Raw genomic sequence first — 16,497 nt, 5'->3', positions numbered from 1 at the left:
TGAAAGTTTATCCTAAATTGGATAAAACAGTCAAATCTCCTTGGATTTTTCTGCTATTGCTTTGTTTGCTTGTTGAGAGAAAAGTTGACCAATGTAAATATAACTGAGTGGAAAAGCCAGCTCTGAAAGCAGATATGGAGATGCAAAACTTTGCATCCTAAAGTTTGGAGAAAAAGGCATTCTTTCTCATCTAGTAACTTGGCTACTGCATTAATAACTGAGTGGATACAGAAGACAGTCAAGACTGTCAGAAAGGAAAAAAGCTATGTTCTCCTTTTCTATCTTGGCAAGAATTCTCTTTAATATTTAGAGATTGTTGTATCAAGAAGTGAAATTAAACACACAGCATGGGATTTCTAATGCAATCTGTTCGTCTAACTGTTCCCATTGTAGTCAAAATTAAAACTCCCACTGACTATACTGCCAGTAGAATCAGGTCAACAATGACCATTTTGAAAAGCCATTTAATTATCAGATCCAGCACCAGTAAGCCATGCAAGTTCATAAGAATCAAATTATATCAGACCAAGGCAATTGTTTCATATTTTCAGCATTTTATCATGTTTCATATGGTCCAATTTCAACTGCTAAATCAATTTTGATTGCAGAGGTTAGACAACTTACATACAATAGAAATGCTAAATAATTGGTTAAGTGGCATCTACTAATATCTGTAAGGGTTGTCACTGAATTCAGTTGCACCATCTTGATGTAACACAAAAAACCCAATAACATTTTCTTGGTACTTCAAACATTAAGTATCTCCACTTACTTGCAATCATTTTTTTAAGAATGCAGTAAGTTACTTCAGAGGAGATAGGACAGAAGGCAGGAGTAGCACAAAGCAAGGACGACAGGAGTAGCAAAAAGATCATATCAGGAGGTTACCAGAAAATGCAGACTTACTTGGCTTTAGAGGTTGGTCAAGTCTACCTCTAAAGAGGGTACCTGGAGGATGTCATATTAAACTGGCCATACTAAAGAAGAAACAGATCCTGAAATCTTGCAATTCACTTCACAGGATTCACTGCTGATTTAGATGGAAACAGATGACATATATCCTGGGAAGGGTGTACTCACAAGAGCTGCATAGGACTACAAGATAAAGTGTGTACTATGTTTCACAAAGGTTACAGAAGTAGGAAAAAAGGTGGTGAGTGGAACATTACATTTGCTGGTGATTCTAAGAACATGTTGATCAGTTTCCAGCACCATCCTGATAAGTAAGGGACATACAGTGTTGGGAACACTATGACAGAAAGTTAACTACTAGCCTTAAAACGGAGATGAGGAGCAAATACCAGAAGACGTTGAAACTTTAGTTCTTCCTCTGTCTGATCCTACAAGATCCTGAGCATCTCCTACAAATGCAGTTAGGGAAAACTGGGAGTGTTTCTAGAAAATAAGCCTTTCAGAGAGGTAAACATGAAATAAATAAAACCTTGACATTCTGAATATTTCAGTGAGATACAGGTATCCTAGAAGACAAAAGGAAAAGCCACACTGCAAGTTGGTTGTAACTCTGCAGAGACACACAGTAGCTGGAATAACATCTCCTGGATCAGTAGGACTAGTCTCTTAATCAAAAAATACAGGTTCCATCCAGTATATGCTACTTTACTTACAGTCCTTAAGTCTTGGAGAAGTTGTAAACTCAACCCAGGAAAAGGGGACCACCCTACTTATGGCTCTGAGGACAAGGATATCTCACCTAAAACCAGGATTATGTTTAAGAGAAAAGATTCAAAACAATTGACTTATCTCTGAGCAGAGACTTTTTTCCACAAGTAGATACAAATAAGCAAGTCAGGAGCACTTGCCCTATCAAAAAGGGTACAAGTATTGACATCCACAGACATTAAACCGACGAAAACACCGATTTAAAAGAATACACATGATCTGGTAAAAATGAAAGGTATAAATCTATGTACCCATCTTTGAAGGATATGACCGTTACTGAAGGAGAAGTACCTAAGGCAGAACAGAAGGAGACAACAAGAAACAAGAAAATTTAAGCAAAAAGAAGCATCTGCTACGTGAAAAGCCTTTCCTGGCACTAAACGTATTAGGACCATGGAGCAAACTCCCAAGTATAACACTGGAAGCCAAACAAAATTGAAGAATAGACTTTTAACATAGCTACTTAATACGGTAATTGATAAAGAAGTTGGGTAAGTCACCCAAGACATGGTGCATTTCCATCTTCCTATGTTCAACTGAAGGCTAAAATGCCAGTCTTTCACTAGCAGCTTTTTCAAGGGAACACCAGGGAGAACATGTATCTATTTATCAGCTAAAACTTCATATAAAACAGCAGACTGCTGAGTTACTAATGGCTCTCCTGACCGGAGGGAAACAAACCCCCCAGCCTTGATTACCTCTCAGAGGGCTGTTCAGGGGAAAATATATTTACAAGATTAAAAATGGCACTTCAGAAGATCAAGTGTTTCAGAGAAGCATCACGTAAGAGAGGATTTATCACCTGGTCAAGAGAAACAGCAGCACTTGCCTGTTAAATGCCAAGGATTAATTGCTTCAGGGAAAGACTGATTTGGAACCAGAATGAAGCACTCACTCTTATCTAGGCACAGTATCCAGTTGTCTCTATTTTAATCACCTGTGTGGTGGGCTCACAAACTGATGACACCTTTTAGAATAAGACTGATACACTCCATAGCTACAGTGAGTCATTAGAAAACAGAAACATCAGAGGCCAGTTGAAGGTAGAGAAACCCTACTCCCCAGTCTTGACCTGGTATATGAGTATTAAGGAAACCACTGTATTCAGTGTTTTATAAAAAACAGTGCATCCAGCACTACAATCACCCTTCCTCTGAGACCCCTTAGTTAGCCATTTTCAACATTCATCCAAACATAAGCATGACTAGGGAAAACATCACTATGGCTAATTCAAATCACTTGGAAACTTCACAACTGGTGCTTGTTGGACACAGTTCACAGCACAAACATACAAACAGCTGCCCCATCAGACTTCAATACTGGAATAAAGTGTCAAAAGTAAGAACCAACTTTTTGTCTTTTTCAAAATTTTTTTTTAAATATATTGTTCTATTATGCTACTACACTTCCAAGGGAAACAGAAATTAAAACATAACTGCACAACAACCCTAATCTGTTAGACCTACACGCTTGAAGTACTGCCTGTTCTGCGTGGCCAGCAACAAACTAATAACAGCTTGCTTCCTAATCACTCTCATTAACACTAGACATAACCTACTAGGTGACCTAGTTTGACTTGAGTTTCACAGACACAAAATAAAAGCAAAAGGAAAAAAATGAACACAGCTCATAAGTAGCAGAAACACTCAGATGGATGAAGGGTACCATCTTGACATCAAAACTGTTTCTACAAGCCCAGGCAACCAACAGTATGGAGTATGATGTGGGCTTTTCTGGCAACTGTCATCTTTCAAAAGGCACTCATTCTTTTACCACCCTGCTATGGAGACACTTACCTTGTTGGAATGTGACTTAATGGTAAAACAACATTATGCTGGAGAGGTTAGCAATATCCTGCAGTACTGCTGCAAGGAAATAGTCATTGCCTGTCACTGCATCCAGGCAGTATTATTAGACATTAAGACCAAGATAAGGGGAATATAAAAGACTGTCACAAAAGATAAAGATAAAAAGAATAGGGAAAATGAAGCTGCAGGCTACTATGAGTAGATCACAAGCCAAGCTAAGACTCTCACTAATCCTTGAAAAATGAAGTTCAAAGAGTAGATTCAGTATCATTCCCATTCACCCAGGACTTGATAGCATTCTTAGCCTGCAACTGTGTTTAAGATGATGAATATAATTAACATAAATTTCTATGTATCTGGAAGCAACATCCCAGTGCTAACTGCTCCAGAAACCTATAACAGAGAGGAAAAAACCAACACAAAGTGACCACCAAGTTCCACAAAATTCAGGTCTGCCTTGAAAGCCAGTTTTGAGAAGGTCCGTCTTCATCAAAAACAATGAGGCAGAGCCATGTGAGCCAAGAAAGAGAGGCAGAGGAAACAGCATCAAAACCACAGATAAAAGGGCTCTGGGAAGAAAACAACAAAGGCAGGTACATACAACAAATAGCAATCCTGCTTTTAATATATTTATCTGAACTCAAATAACAAATTACTAACAAGAATATTATTTGTAGCTGCTCAACTAAGAGAGATAACAAACTGTCCCATCTAAGACTTCCAGAAGGAAATCACTGCTTTTTCTGCAGGATACTGGTGTGTCATGGATTCTAAAAATCCATTTCCATTGGCATTTAAGTGACATGAAGAGCCCATATAGATTTTCACATCTCCTACCATGTCTTCTGTTAACCTCAGATGTAAGCATCAGGATGATAAGGAAAAAAGTGAAAAAACAACCAACCAACCCAAAAACCCCAGAAACCAGCCTAAATGCTTTTAGAAACCTGGCAGGTCAGATACGGTACCCTTCTACCACTACACCAAAAGGCTACCATTGATCAAGTCATCTCTCTTACCTACCTTCACTACACGCTATCAGAACTTATCACTTGGCATCCCATCCATCCTGAGGTGTCAGCTTAAGCTATAGTCACCCTACCGAGTAAACCTCTTTCCTTACCTCTGGGATTCCCTACGCCTCTCTCTCCACAATGACAGAACTTGTCTCACTGTTCTGGAGCTGTAGATCAAAAAGCTCTATACTTATTTCAAGTCGCACAAAAAACTTTAGCCATTCCAGTCTCTCCTTTCTGCTGCTAAGAAAACCTGTCTCCTGTTTGAAGGAGTTTCTTTTGCAGAAGTTGAAGGTTGTCACAGGAAGCAAAAACCACTCTGAAATACACGAATACACAGTGAACAGCTGCGAAGGAGAGCAATAAAGACCAAGACTGGCTGTACAAAGAGTCCAAGTTCTACCCGTGTGCTCTTAGTAGTTGGCATGTTAAGAGAAAACAGCAGGTGCATTGTGAATTGAATGCATTTCAGCAGATTAGTGCTCCCATTGCTGTGTCTCTAGCAAACAATGGTATAGAGACAATGATATAGAGTCCAGGTAGAGACTGGATTTAAACATGAGCATGGAATTCCTTCACACGGATAGGGAAGAAGTTATTTCAGTAAGCGGTATTCTCCAACCTCTCTCTCCCCTCACTCAAACTTTCCAAAATCTGTCTCAGTCATTAAGCAAACCACATGCTTATTCTCACCATGCCACACAACTCCCTCCCTGAAACCCACTTCCACCATTCCACTTGAGAAGTAATAGGGAGAACAGAATTCAAAACCAAACCTGCTACCCAAGTGCACACCACTGAGTAACCACACTGCCACAGCCATTGTCTCCCCTTCTCTCTCTCATAATAATGTTAGTTCAGACACAATTGCTTCCAAACAGTTCCTAATTAATATTTTCAGGTACCAATGCACAAGTCAAGGTTCTTAAAGAAGCTAACAAGAAAATATGTTTTAAATGAAGACATTCCAAAAGAAGGGTGATTGCCTGGATATCTCACATGAATGTCTAATCAGCCATGCACTTTTGTCCTTAATACATAAAAAAGTTAAACCAAAATGCCAGCTTGAAGTGGAGCACCGACTATGTCACAAAACAGACTCCCAAACCAAACACTTCACCTATGGAAGAGGCCAAAAAGAATCTACCATACTATTCTCCGAAATAAATGAAAATCATATTCAAGAAACTGGAAGTGATACTTACAGCATTAATGCAGTGGCAGTCAGCTGGCAGGTTGAGATCTTAGAACCTTTTAAGGCAAGAGGCTATTGGAGAAACTTACATTTGGCAGTTCTTGCCGTGACAGTGTCAATCACAGAATCACAGAATCGTATAGGTTGAAAAAGACCTTTAAGATCATCAAGTCCAACCGTTAACCTAACACTACCAAGACCACCACTATACCATGTCCATAAGCACCTCATCCAAATGTCTTTTAAATACTTCCAGGGAAGGCAACTCAACCACTTCCCTGGGCAGCCTGTTCCAATGCTTGATAACCCTTTCAGTGAAGTAAAATTTCCTAATATCCAGTCTAAACCTCTCCTGGCGCAACTTGAGGCCATTTCCTCTTGTCCTATCACTTGTTACCTGGGAGAAGAGACCGACCCCCACCTCGCTACAACCTCCTTTCAGGTAGTTGTAGGGACCGATAAGGTCTCCCCTCAGCCTCCGCTTCTCCAGGCTAAACAACCCCAGTTCCCTCAGCCGCTCCTCATCAGACTTCTGCTCCAGACCCTTCACCAGCTTCATTGCCCTTCTCTGGACACGCTCCAGCACCTCAATGTCTCTCTTGTAGTGAGGGGCCCAAAACTGAACACAGTATTCGAGGTGCGGCCTCACCAGTGCCGAGTACAGGGGCACAATCACTTCCCTAGTCCTGCCGGCCATGCTATTTTTGATACAAGCCAGGATGCCATTGGCTTTCTTGGCCACCTGGGCACACTGCTGGCTCATATTCAGGCGGCTGTCAACCAACACCCCCAGGTCCTTTTCCACCAGGCAGCTTTCCAGCCACTCTTCCCCAAGCCTGTAGCGTTGCATGGGGTTGTTGTGGCCCAAGGGCAGGACCTTGCACTTAGCCTTGTTGAACCTCATACAATTGACCTCGGCCCATCGATCCAGCTGTCCAGGTCCCTCTGCAGAGCCTTCCTACCCTCAATCAGATCAACACTCCCACACAACTTGGTGTCATCTGCAAACTTACGGAGGGTGCACTCGATCCCTTCGTCCAGATCATTGATACAGATATTAAACAGAACTGGCCCCAACACAGAGCCCTGGGGAACACCGCTTGTGACCGGCTGCCAACTGGAGTAAACTCCATTCACCACCACTCTTTGGGCCCGGCCATCCAGCCAGTTCTTAACTCAGCGAAGAGCACACCCGTCCAAGCCATGAGCAGCCACTTTCTCCAGGAGAATGCTGTGGGAAACTGTGTCAAAGGCTTTACTGAAGTCTAGATAGACAACATCCACAGCATTTCCCTCATCCACTAGGCAGGTCACCTTGTCGTAGAAGGAGATCAGGTTGGTCAAGCAGGACCTGCCTTTCCTGAACCCATGCTGGCTGGGCTTGATCCCTTGGTTATCCTCTATATGCCGTGTGATGGCACTCAGGATGATCTGCTCCATCAGCTTCCCCGGTACCGAGGTCAGGCTGAGAGGCCTGTAGTTCCCCGGCTCCTCCTTCTGGCCCTTCTTGTAGATGGGTGTCACATTTGCTAATCTCCAGTCAACTGGGACCTCCCCAGTTAGCCAGGACTGCTGGTAAATGATGGAAAGGGGCTTGGTGAGCACACCTGCCAGTTCCTTCAGTACCCTTGGGTGGATAGTAAATATAGCAACCAAAATGGCAATAAAGCAACCAAAAATGGCAGAAGACAGGCATGGCAGATACTCATGTATCTTCTGCACTTATAAAGAGATCCCTGCAAGATGTCCATCTGAGAAACCACAAGTCTTGGTCCAGAACATGCCTTAAACAAAAGGATTTTAAGTTGACAAATAAAGTGATTCACCATTTCTGCAAAGCAAGAGCCTGCTTCCACAAAACTAGAATGCCCATTATGGTCTCAGTCAAACAGCACTGACAATGCTCATATTCTCTGTCTGGGTGCTCAGTGGTGTCTCAAAAGACATTAAAAAGATAAAGCACCAAAAGAAGATTTCAGGCCTGTGAGGTAAAGCCCTTCTTGTTGTAGAGCCACAATAAAGACCTTCCTAGTCTGTGACAATGGCACAACTGAATGGATCCCCCCAGCACAGATCCTCCCAGGAGGAAGGAAAAAGGAGAGGATAGAAAGGGGAAAAGCTGCAGACATTAAAGGAGTGTAATCTCTAAGCTCCTTCATATCTATATTCTACCAGGCAGCCCACTATCAAAAGCAGACAGAGGAGTCTGCCACAGTCACACCTTTAGCCTTGGCTTGAAAGCCTTTATAGAACTGTAGTGAAGGATTTGAGCAAGGCTTTCAGACAGCGAGGTGGTGCACCGTCCTATATATCCGCTTTTCAGTCTGACAGATAAAACAAACCTGTATTTGTGTATTTGTTCCAACGCTTACTGCAGACAAGAATGGACATAGATGGCCAGAATTCATCTGCAGAAACGCCTTCGCATTCTGATTATGGTGATAGTTTTAGAATTGCACATGAAAAAAATTAGCTTGCACTATCCAAGGAGTCCTAGAAGCATCAGCCACAGTCTCCAGCATCAGAGCTGTTCTAGGCTAAAGGAAATCTCTAGAAGAGACCCAGTCAAACTTGTTGAAGAATTCAAAAGAAAAGATAGTTTAGCTTTAAAAATCTAAATTTACTATGTGATCCAAACATAAGACACTCAAAAAAGACCTTGAAATTAGAAAGTTCAACATCTATGACTTTTCTATAAAGAATCTATTTTTACTGGTTATGCTGGAAGACTAAAGTGATGTCATTCTCCATTCAGAGATTCTTATCCCAGAATACAAGAAGCCTTTTTATTTTAGCTTAGGATTCTGCTAAAGCTAACCTTAAAACCCACTCATATCAATTTATCTGTTAATAACCTAATATTACAATCTGTATATATATTATAAACTGTATTAAATGCTTTCATGCAGACATGACTAAGTTTACATTTGTCAGTTGTATTCAATAAGCAGTAAGATGACAACAGTGACAGGTTAAACACAGGCAGTGCATGTAAAGAGATAACATCTTATTAGACCAAATAACACAGTTATAGCTGTGTCTCCCTCATCCTCCCCTGTCCATAAAAGCTAGTGTAATAGAAAGATATTACTAATATCTACAAAAAACACTCTAATTCACATTCTTAGACCAACACTACTGCTATTGCTATCACAAACTAAGTGTGTTTATGAAGGAATTCAAATGAGATTCTGGAGAAACCACACGGAGAAAATGACACCATTAGACTGACACACAGGAGGAGAGGCTTTAGCTTAAATTTAGAGCACAAAAACAGTGCAGCAGCCAAGTTTTTCATGCCCCTTACTAGGTCATTAGGTAAGCAAAGCTGAAAAGATACAATAATGAATCTTAGAGGAGAAAAAAACCCAGAACCCCACAAAATATGAGAGCCGAGAAAGGCTTGTCTCCCAGGCACCCTGCACAAGCACAGGGCTTACTCCTTGCCCAGAGCTTTATGTATAGCAAAACCAACTGGTGTTTAATGCCCCTTCTTTCTCCTGATCTCTAGGAAAATGAAAGAAGAGAGAATATTTACCAATTACAGTAACCAGTTTAGAAAGATAAAGCATCAAGGCAATTTGCTATGGCTTTTACATTAAAAAACATTCACTGGATTCCAGGAGAAGAGCATGAGCTGCAGACAGCTAGACACAGTAGCAACTCCCTGTCCTACATCAGATCTGGAGAAGCAGGGAAGCCAGAGCATCTAGATCAGGGCAAGAAAGAAATACATTAAGAAATACATGACTCTGCTCAGGTGAGCAAGCAAAGAAGGAGGGATACAGGAGCCAAAAGGAGAAGCAAGAACTCTGAATAAGAGATTTCATTGTGAAGTGTCAGCAGAAGAAATCAAATGAGTAATGAGACAAGTTCCAGCTCTAAGGACCCCTGCACAGCAGCTCCCTCTAATCAGCCAGGAGAAATAATGAAGCAGAGAAGGAAAAAGACAGCATGTCTGGAATGCACAGACCAAAATTCAATATGAAATATTCAAACAAATAAATTCAGCCACTGCACAGTAAGGAATAAACACTTCTTTTTGCTCAGTATGAAATGAAAGACAACCTTAGCATGGCTGATTGAATTGCTTCCCTGACTGGGTGCTCTTACTGTGTGAATATCTGCAGGGGAACACAATTCTCTGCAAGCATTTGCCTGGCTCTGTGAATGAAGAAGTTACCATCTTTTCTTTTCCCAGCAGAGCAAGCCACCCCAGACAAATGAAATGGAATAATGGAAATATTAAGGTCTATGTTTGCAATGCACCCACCTCACAAAATGGGCCCAGCAGCCACCATATTTCTGCTCTTCCAGACCACAAAGCCGCTTGAGAAAAGCTAGGCAGTGACTATCATGCGTTATCTCCCCTCATTTACATCTTACACAAACACGGCCACAATGACAGGGGGAGACATTCACTCACACTGTACTTCTGAATATTTAATTGCTGGAGCATGAAATGACAGCTTCACAGGACAACTTTCTAAGGAAAAAAAAAGTCTACTACCACTTAAAACATCAGAAAGGGATTAATATCTTGCTTTTCAGGGAATAGTTAGTGTTACCAGTGTCCTTCATAAAGGGACTTCACCCTGACACAAAGGACATGGAGCTTTAACATGTACCACTGCAGCAAGTGAACATGAAAATTATGATAGTAGCAAAGTTGACAGCATCCTCTGCTGGCAGCAGCAACATAAAAGCCCAGATTTTTGAGGAGTTCACAGCTCCCATCAAACACACCTCCCTACTACACTACCACTGTAGACTACTTCTATGACTCTGCTCAGAATCATCCAATGTGTTAATCATGATATACACAGAGGGGGAAAAAAAAAAAATCAGTTAAATACTTAAAGTACTCAGGGAAAATCTCTTATTTAAAAGGAAATTACTGAAGACAGACTAGAAAGGTCATATTCTCTTTTCTGCTAAAATAGATTTTAATCTAAATTCCTGAGCTTTTGGTCTCCATGACATCTAAACAATTCATTACTATACTTCCATTTATTGGAAAGGGTTTGCAATAAATTTTTTTGTGGGATTACACTGGGTATCACTAGAAGTCCAAAAGCAGATACTGGAGAGCAGACTTTAAAAGTCTGTCAGGAGAACCACTCAGAAGGAAATACAGTGGCTTACAGGAGTGCTCTTCTAAGGTTTGGATGCAGAGTCATTCCTCACTTTGACATAAGAAGCCATTTGCTCTCCTTATAGGAAACTAAGCCTTAACTTAACACAGATTCACAATCAGTCTTCCAAAAAACTATCCCAGGAACTTCAGCTAATTTGACAAAGTTGTACAGATAGAGCAAGTAAAAGTAAGAGATCATGTTTGGCTGTCTCCTACAGCCCTAGACCAAAGAACTAAGTCCTGCAAAGCCTCTTAGCAGTTCCTGTTCTGCCTTAAGATTTGAAGGCTAGAATAAACTCTTGGCTCCCCATCTGTTCCATAGGAGAAAAATATTCTCCTTTTCTTTATTTAACCAGTCTTTTAAATCTGGTTGAGATAGCCTGATGTGCTGAAGGCAGCCTGAAGCATCCTTAGTTTTCATAACAGCCATGACAAGACCCATTTGTAGCAATCACTGCTCTAATTATTGATTGAATGACTTGACTTAACCTGTTCCTACAGGAAGCCTGAGATGTCTTTGATTGGTAAACAGTAGGAAGCCACAAAGCAGTCTTGTGCTCACAACTGCCTCAAGCAAGAGGGCCAGGCAGCATGCACACTTACTCAAAATCTTCAAATTCCAGATCGTTTCCCTCTACAGATGGGCTTGAGTTCTCTGAAGTGGAAGAAGAGGAGGAAGAGCGGAGACGGTTTTGTTGATATCGCATAGAGCGTTGTCGAATACTGTCCCTCCGGGAAAGATACTGGATCATCCTCTGAGCATAATATGCAGCAGGAGACAACCTGAGCAAGAGAGAGATATACAGATGCTCGTTACACAAGTATAGAATGACAGCCAGTCCTATTTTTCTTTTTGAGCTTCAAGTGCCAGGACAGTAAGAGCGTGTCACAAAATTGGCTGTTTGCATTTTATCCATGAGTAAGACAGAGTAAATAAAGAAAGCAAGTAGAAGTAATTTTCCCTTTATACGCTACACTCCCACGTGATTCCCTTGTTGTGCAAACAGAAGCACTACACAGTACCTATAGACAAAAAACTCATCCACAGCAGAGAAGTTTGCTTCTCAGGATTCTTTGGAGCCCATTGTTTCATTTATTACCAGTTCACACAACTAACCCCAACAAGCATCCCTGATAAGAACCAAGCCTACTCCCAATGTGAAGTCTGTTTGCAATGCCAAGCAGCAGCAGTGTTCAAATAAACACTGAAGGAAGGTGCTGCTGTTTTGAGGGTACTTAATAGGAGCACCATAAAGTATCAAGCAGGAGAAAACCAAAGGTTCAACAGCTCTGTTTAACTACTTTGTAATCCAAATGGTAGGGATTTCATATAGTGGCAATTTCATCAGATCCACTAGATGTATCTTAAGAGGATGTTAAAAGCCTTGCATCCCACCTGAAAGGAAAACCTTCCTCTGCAATTAACTCTTAATTCACTCTCATGCATAACTTGGCCTTTGTTTGCATCAGCTATCATGTGCCAGTATTACCCCCCTTCCTTGATGCTAGACAGGTAAAAAACACACACTCTTTTTCTACCCTGCGTATATCCACAGCTCCTAGCACATGCTTTCTGTGACACACTCAGGATTAAAGTCCGGACACCTCAGATGCTTGAATAATCATTTATTTAGCCTTATTTGGATTAGACTTGAACTCCAATTTGGGGGAAGGAGAGGAGATGACAACAATCCCCCCCAGTTAATTAGACATTAAGATGTCTATTCCTTTAACTTCTAGCTCCTCCCCCCCACTTCCATACATGTGTTTGATTTTGTTCTTTTTTATTCAATTCAAGTTACCAGACACATACTTCCCAGGGTCATGAAAATACAATCTCATTTCCTGCAAAGGCACCATGGGCAAGAGACTGATAATGGAGAGAGCAGCCCTAACTTTTAATCTACAAATGAAAGTGTGAACAGCTTTAAACAAAGAAAAATAAAACAAAAAAACTCAAATGAACAGTGAATTCCAGGGGATAGTCTAGAGATGAAAATATACTTATCTGCAATCACAAAGAGAGGTGGTCTGTCTGCCTTATAAGAATGCTACCTATCTTCAGAACAGAGTTTCAAGCTAAATTCATTTTACAGTGGACCTCACAGTCAGCCATGAAGACTCTTAAGGATATGTTTATAGTGACCAATACCACACAGTTTCACTGTGTTACACTACAACCAGCGACAAAAATGCAACTCCATAATAATCTCTGATAATATGATTGTTAGAAGACTTTTCATTTTTTCTCCCTTCAGAGCTGTGCTGATTCTATGGGAATGTAGTGGGAATAAGATTTTGCTTATATATGGATAAGTTTCACACTCACAACAGCACGAGCAGCAAACGATCAGATCAGGTCTGCTAAAGTGCTCTGCTACTATCCCTAAAGTCATCTTTCAATGGAAAACTTCATTTAATAGTATTTCTAGGGACTGCTCCCTAGAGAAAGAAATGTACTAATTCTTCAAGGGATAGATTATATTAATGTTGTTTTGGCTACAGATGCCCATCAAGGACCCATTCCACCATACATTCAGGGCATATAAGCAAAAGGGAAGGTGGCAAGAAAGAAGGAATTAGAAGTCACGTAGACACAAAGAGAGAGCGTCTTCCCCAAGGTAAGCTCCCTGTACCCTACTAGGCCGCCATCTTGGTAAAGAGGCAAGTTTAGCAGACAGACTACAGGCTCAGGAGTCTAAAAACTTAATCAATAAGGAGCAAAAGGGTAACGGGAACCACACACTTTGTTTTGGATTCCTCCCGGATCTTTTATGCACTGTTTGATGAGCTAAAGCTGTTCATGCTTATATAACATAGAAGGCTTCGCTGTACAAACACAGCACTTCTCTCTACTCCCCTGAAGACTTAATAGGCCAAGTATAAAAAAGCAAGGCATTACAGCAGTGCACTCATAAATGAGGAGCTGTTCTCTTCTTTGGCCTTTCCCATAAGCCAAAGCCTCTGTGTATGCCTAAAAATAAGTCTACAGCATAATATGTGCACATAGAGAAAGAAAGGAACATGGAAACAAGGCAACACTGGAAAATATGAACACTGGTCTCAGCAGTCCAGCAGTGTAATCACTGAAACTTTTTTCTTTGCTAATATCACACCAAGGCAGAGTTTTACAGAAGGATATGAAGAATGAGTTTTGCAGACATTTAGTCTTCTCAAATTATGCAGCACATCACAAGAAAAAACACAACGATGCCTGTTAGAAGAATAAGAAAGAGTAGGCAATAAAGACCGGCCATAATGGATGACGTGATGCCAGATTCAGCTTCTTGACAGCACATGGTATGTAGACTGGATAGACTGTGAAAAAGATTTCCGAAGAGAAGACAAGAAGCTTATGCCTGATACACAGAGAGAAAGGTGAGAGGGATAAAATACAAAAGGGCAGGGGAGAAACATATTCAAAGCAATAGGCTAAGGAATTAATCTTTGCAGATGAGTGCACACAGGGCAAAAAAAAAAATTCTATTTGTCAGGCTGTATCTGTCTTCGGAATACAGTTATGACACAAATCAGAACCAGAGTTGAGAGCCACCATAAGAGACTTAGCTGTCCTGGAGGGAGGAGAAGGCTGCAAAGCAGCATAAGAAACGCTGGTTAACATTAAATATATCTCTTCATTCAGTTATTGAACGCAACTGTAAACCAGCCCCTGACTAAAGTTAGTCTACCAGCCAGCTCAACACATGCCAGTCAGAGCAGGCTGCCTAGTCCGTTTATTTCTCACCTGTGCTTCTAACAAAGGAGTGGCAAAACACAGATAGAGGTTATCCGGTAATTCTTAAACCAAGTTTGCGTCCACAGGACAGTAGGCTGTATTTCACAACACCACAGGAATTAAATTAACACAGTCTCTGAGGTGACTGGACCCCATTTACTGGAGCAGATGGTTCAGAGGAGGAGAGGCTATGCTGGCACACATGACCGCCGCAGAACAAGGCACTGAGTGGGAGAAATGCTGCAGTGCAAAACACAGAACCAAACAGCTTCTCCCTCATCCAATAACCATGTCATCGAGAGGCAGTGCATTCTCTAGGCACCCAGGGCTGCTGGCTGGCCAGCAAGAAGTGGAACTGAGGGAAGGAAATGTTTTGCTAGCATTACTAAAGTTCAGGTATCTTGCTCTAAATGGCATCATGAGTACTAAAGAGCGAGCTACTACATAGCACAGTGTCCCCAGCTACAGCCAGCTATCCAATCCAGCTGATCATATTTATGGACAACATGAAAATTTTTTACACAAAGGCTGCTTCTCTTCACCCTCCCCCATTTTAGTATCTTCTAAGGAAGCAAATTTAAAAAAAAAAAAAATCACAAGAACATCAACTGGAGAATGTCTTGACCCAGTTCCCCAAGACAAGAGCACTATACTGCAGTGCAGACCCCCAAGCTTCCTAATATTTCAGAAGTACTGACACCACTCATCAACCTTGCCTTGATGCTGATAGCCAGGATGTTCACTGACATTATTGCAGCTCACACCTCTAAATGTCTCTCAGCCAGCAGACACATTTTAAAGGGGTTACCTGATTGGTGTCACTAATTTCCTTGGTGATATCTACAGTGGCATACATACCACCAATCCTTGAGCTGAAGGCAACGCTGGTAGCAGACACTAACTTTTGGTTGCTTCCATTCCACTTTAGCTTTCAACTCACAGGCAACATTTGGCCTGAGGGTCTCTTTCCTGTAACCTTCTAGCAGCTTAGATTTTTTTTTTTTTCTAGAGATGTATCTACCAAACATCCTGTGATGCTTTATATCTGCAGTTTGCAAGCATCTTTTTGAGTATTTCTATTTTTTTTAAAAAATTAATATAGGTGTTCTTTGATAACAGCTTTGTTTGAGTCCTCTGCAGATTGTTTTCTGAGCTCAGTACATATGGAAACTGTGGAGAATGACAGAACAGCCAAGCTGACCTTAGAGAAGTTCAGCAAGGCCACTGAGAAAGACTGCTGCAGTCTACATCAGAATATTCATTCTAAATCTGAGGGAGCTTCAAAAAATGTTCTCCCTGCCTCACTCCTGACCTAGATTATTCAAATATAGCACTATTACAGACAGTAGATGCAGAAACAAAACTAACACATACAAATGCTCTTAAAAATACATTCTTCAGATCATGAAGTTTAAAAAAAAAAAACAAAAAAACACAAGACATCATTGAAGACAGCTTGGTCTTAAGGAGGTATATATATTTTGCTCACGGGCTGGTATTGGGACTGGCCCTGTTTAACATCTTTGTCGGCAGCATGGACTGTGGGATTGAGTGCACCCTCAGCAGGCTTCCCGACAACACCAAGCTAAGTGGTGCAGTCGACACATTGGAGGGAAGGGATGCCATCCAGAGGGACCTGGACAGGCTTGAGAGGTGGGCCCGTGCAAACCTCATGAAGTTCAACAAGGCCAAGTGCCAGGTCCTGCACACGGATTGGGGCAATCCCAAGCACAAATACAGGCTGGGCAGAGAATGGGTTGAGAGCAGCCCTGAGGAGGAGGACTTGGGGGTGTTGGTTGATGAGAAGCTCAACGTGACCCAGCAACGTGCACTTGCAGCCCAGAAAGCCAACCATCTCCTGGGCTGCATCAAAGAAGCGTGACCAGCAGGTGGAGGGAGGCGATTCTCCCCTTCTACTCCGCTCT

The 16,497-nt window shown here is 41.5% G+C and overlaps 1 protein-coding gene across 9 annotated transcripts in view; it reads right to left on the bottom strand.

Annotated features, from left to right (window-relative positions):
• Window positions 1-16,497, bottom strand: part of AMBRA1 (autophagy and beclin 1 regulator 1) — a 136,672-nt gene that overhangs the window by 83,570 nt on the left and 36,605 nt on the right. For all 9 annotated transcript variants that reach the window (XM_072865044.1, XM_072865042.1, XM_072865046.1 and 6 more), the window contains one exon: window positions 11,440-11,619. In XM_072865044.1, coding sequence (XP_072721145.1) covers window positions 11,440-11,619 — 180 coding nt within the window. The remainder of the gene's footprint in view (window positions 1-11,439; window positions 11,620-16,497) is intronic.

This window comes from Ciconia boyciana, chromosome 6 (assembly GCF_034638445.1).
Source record: "Ciconia boyciana chromosome 6, ASM3463844v1, whole genome shotgun sequence".
NCBI classification, from domain to species: domain Eukaryota; kingdom Metazoa; phylum Chordata; class Aves; order Ciconiiformes; family Ciconiidae; genus Ciconia; species Ciconia boyciana.
The sequence above is the reverse complement of the archived record's forward strand: the minus strand, read 5'-3'. Positions and strand labels throughout refer to the sequence as shown.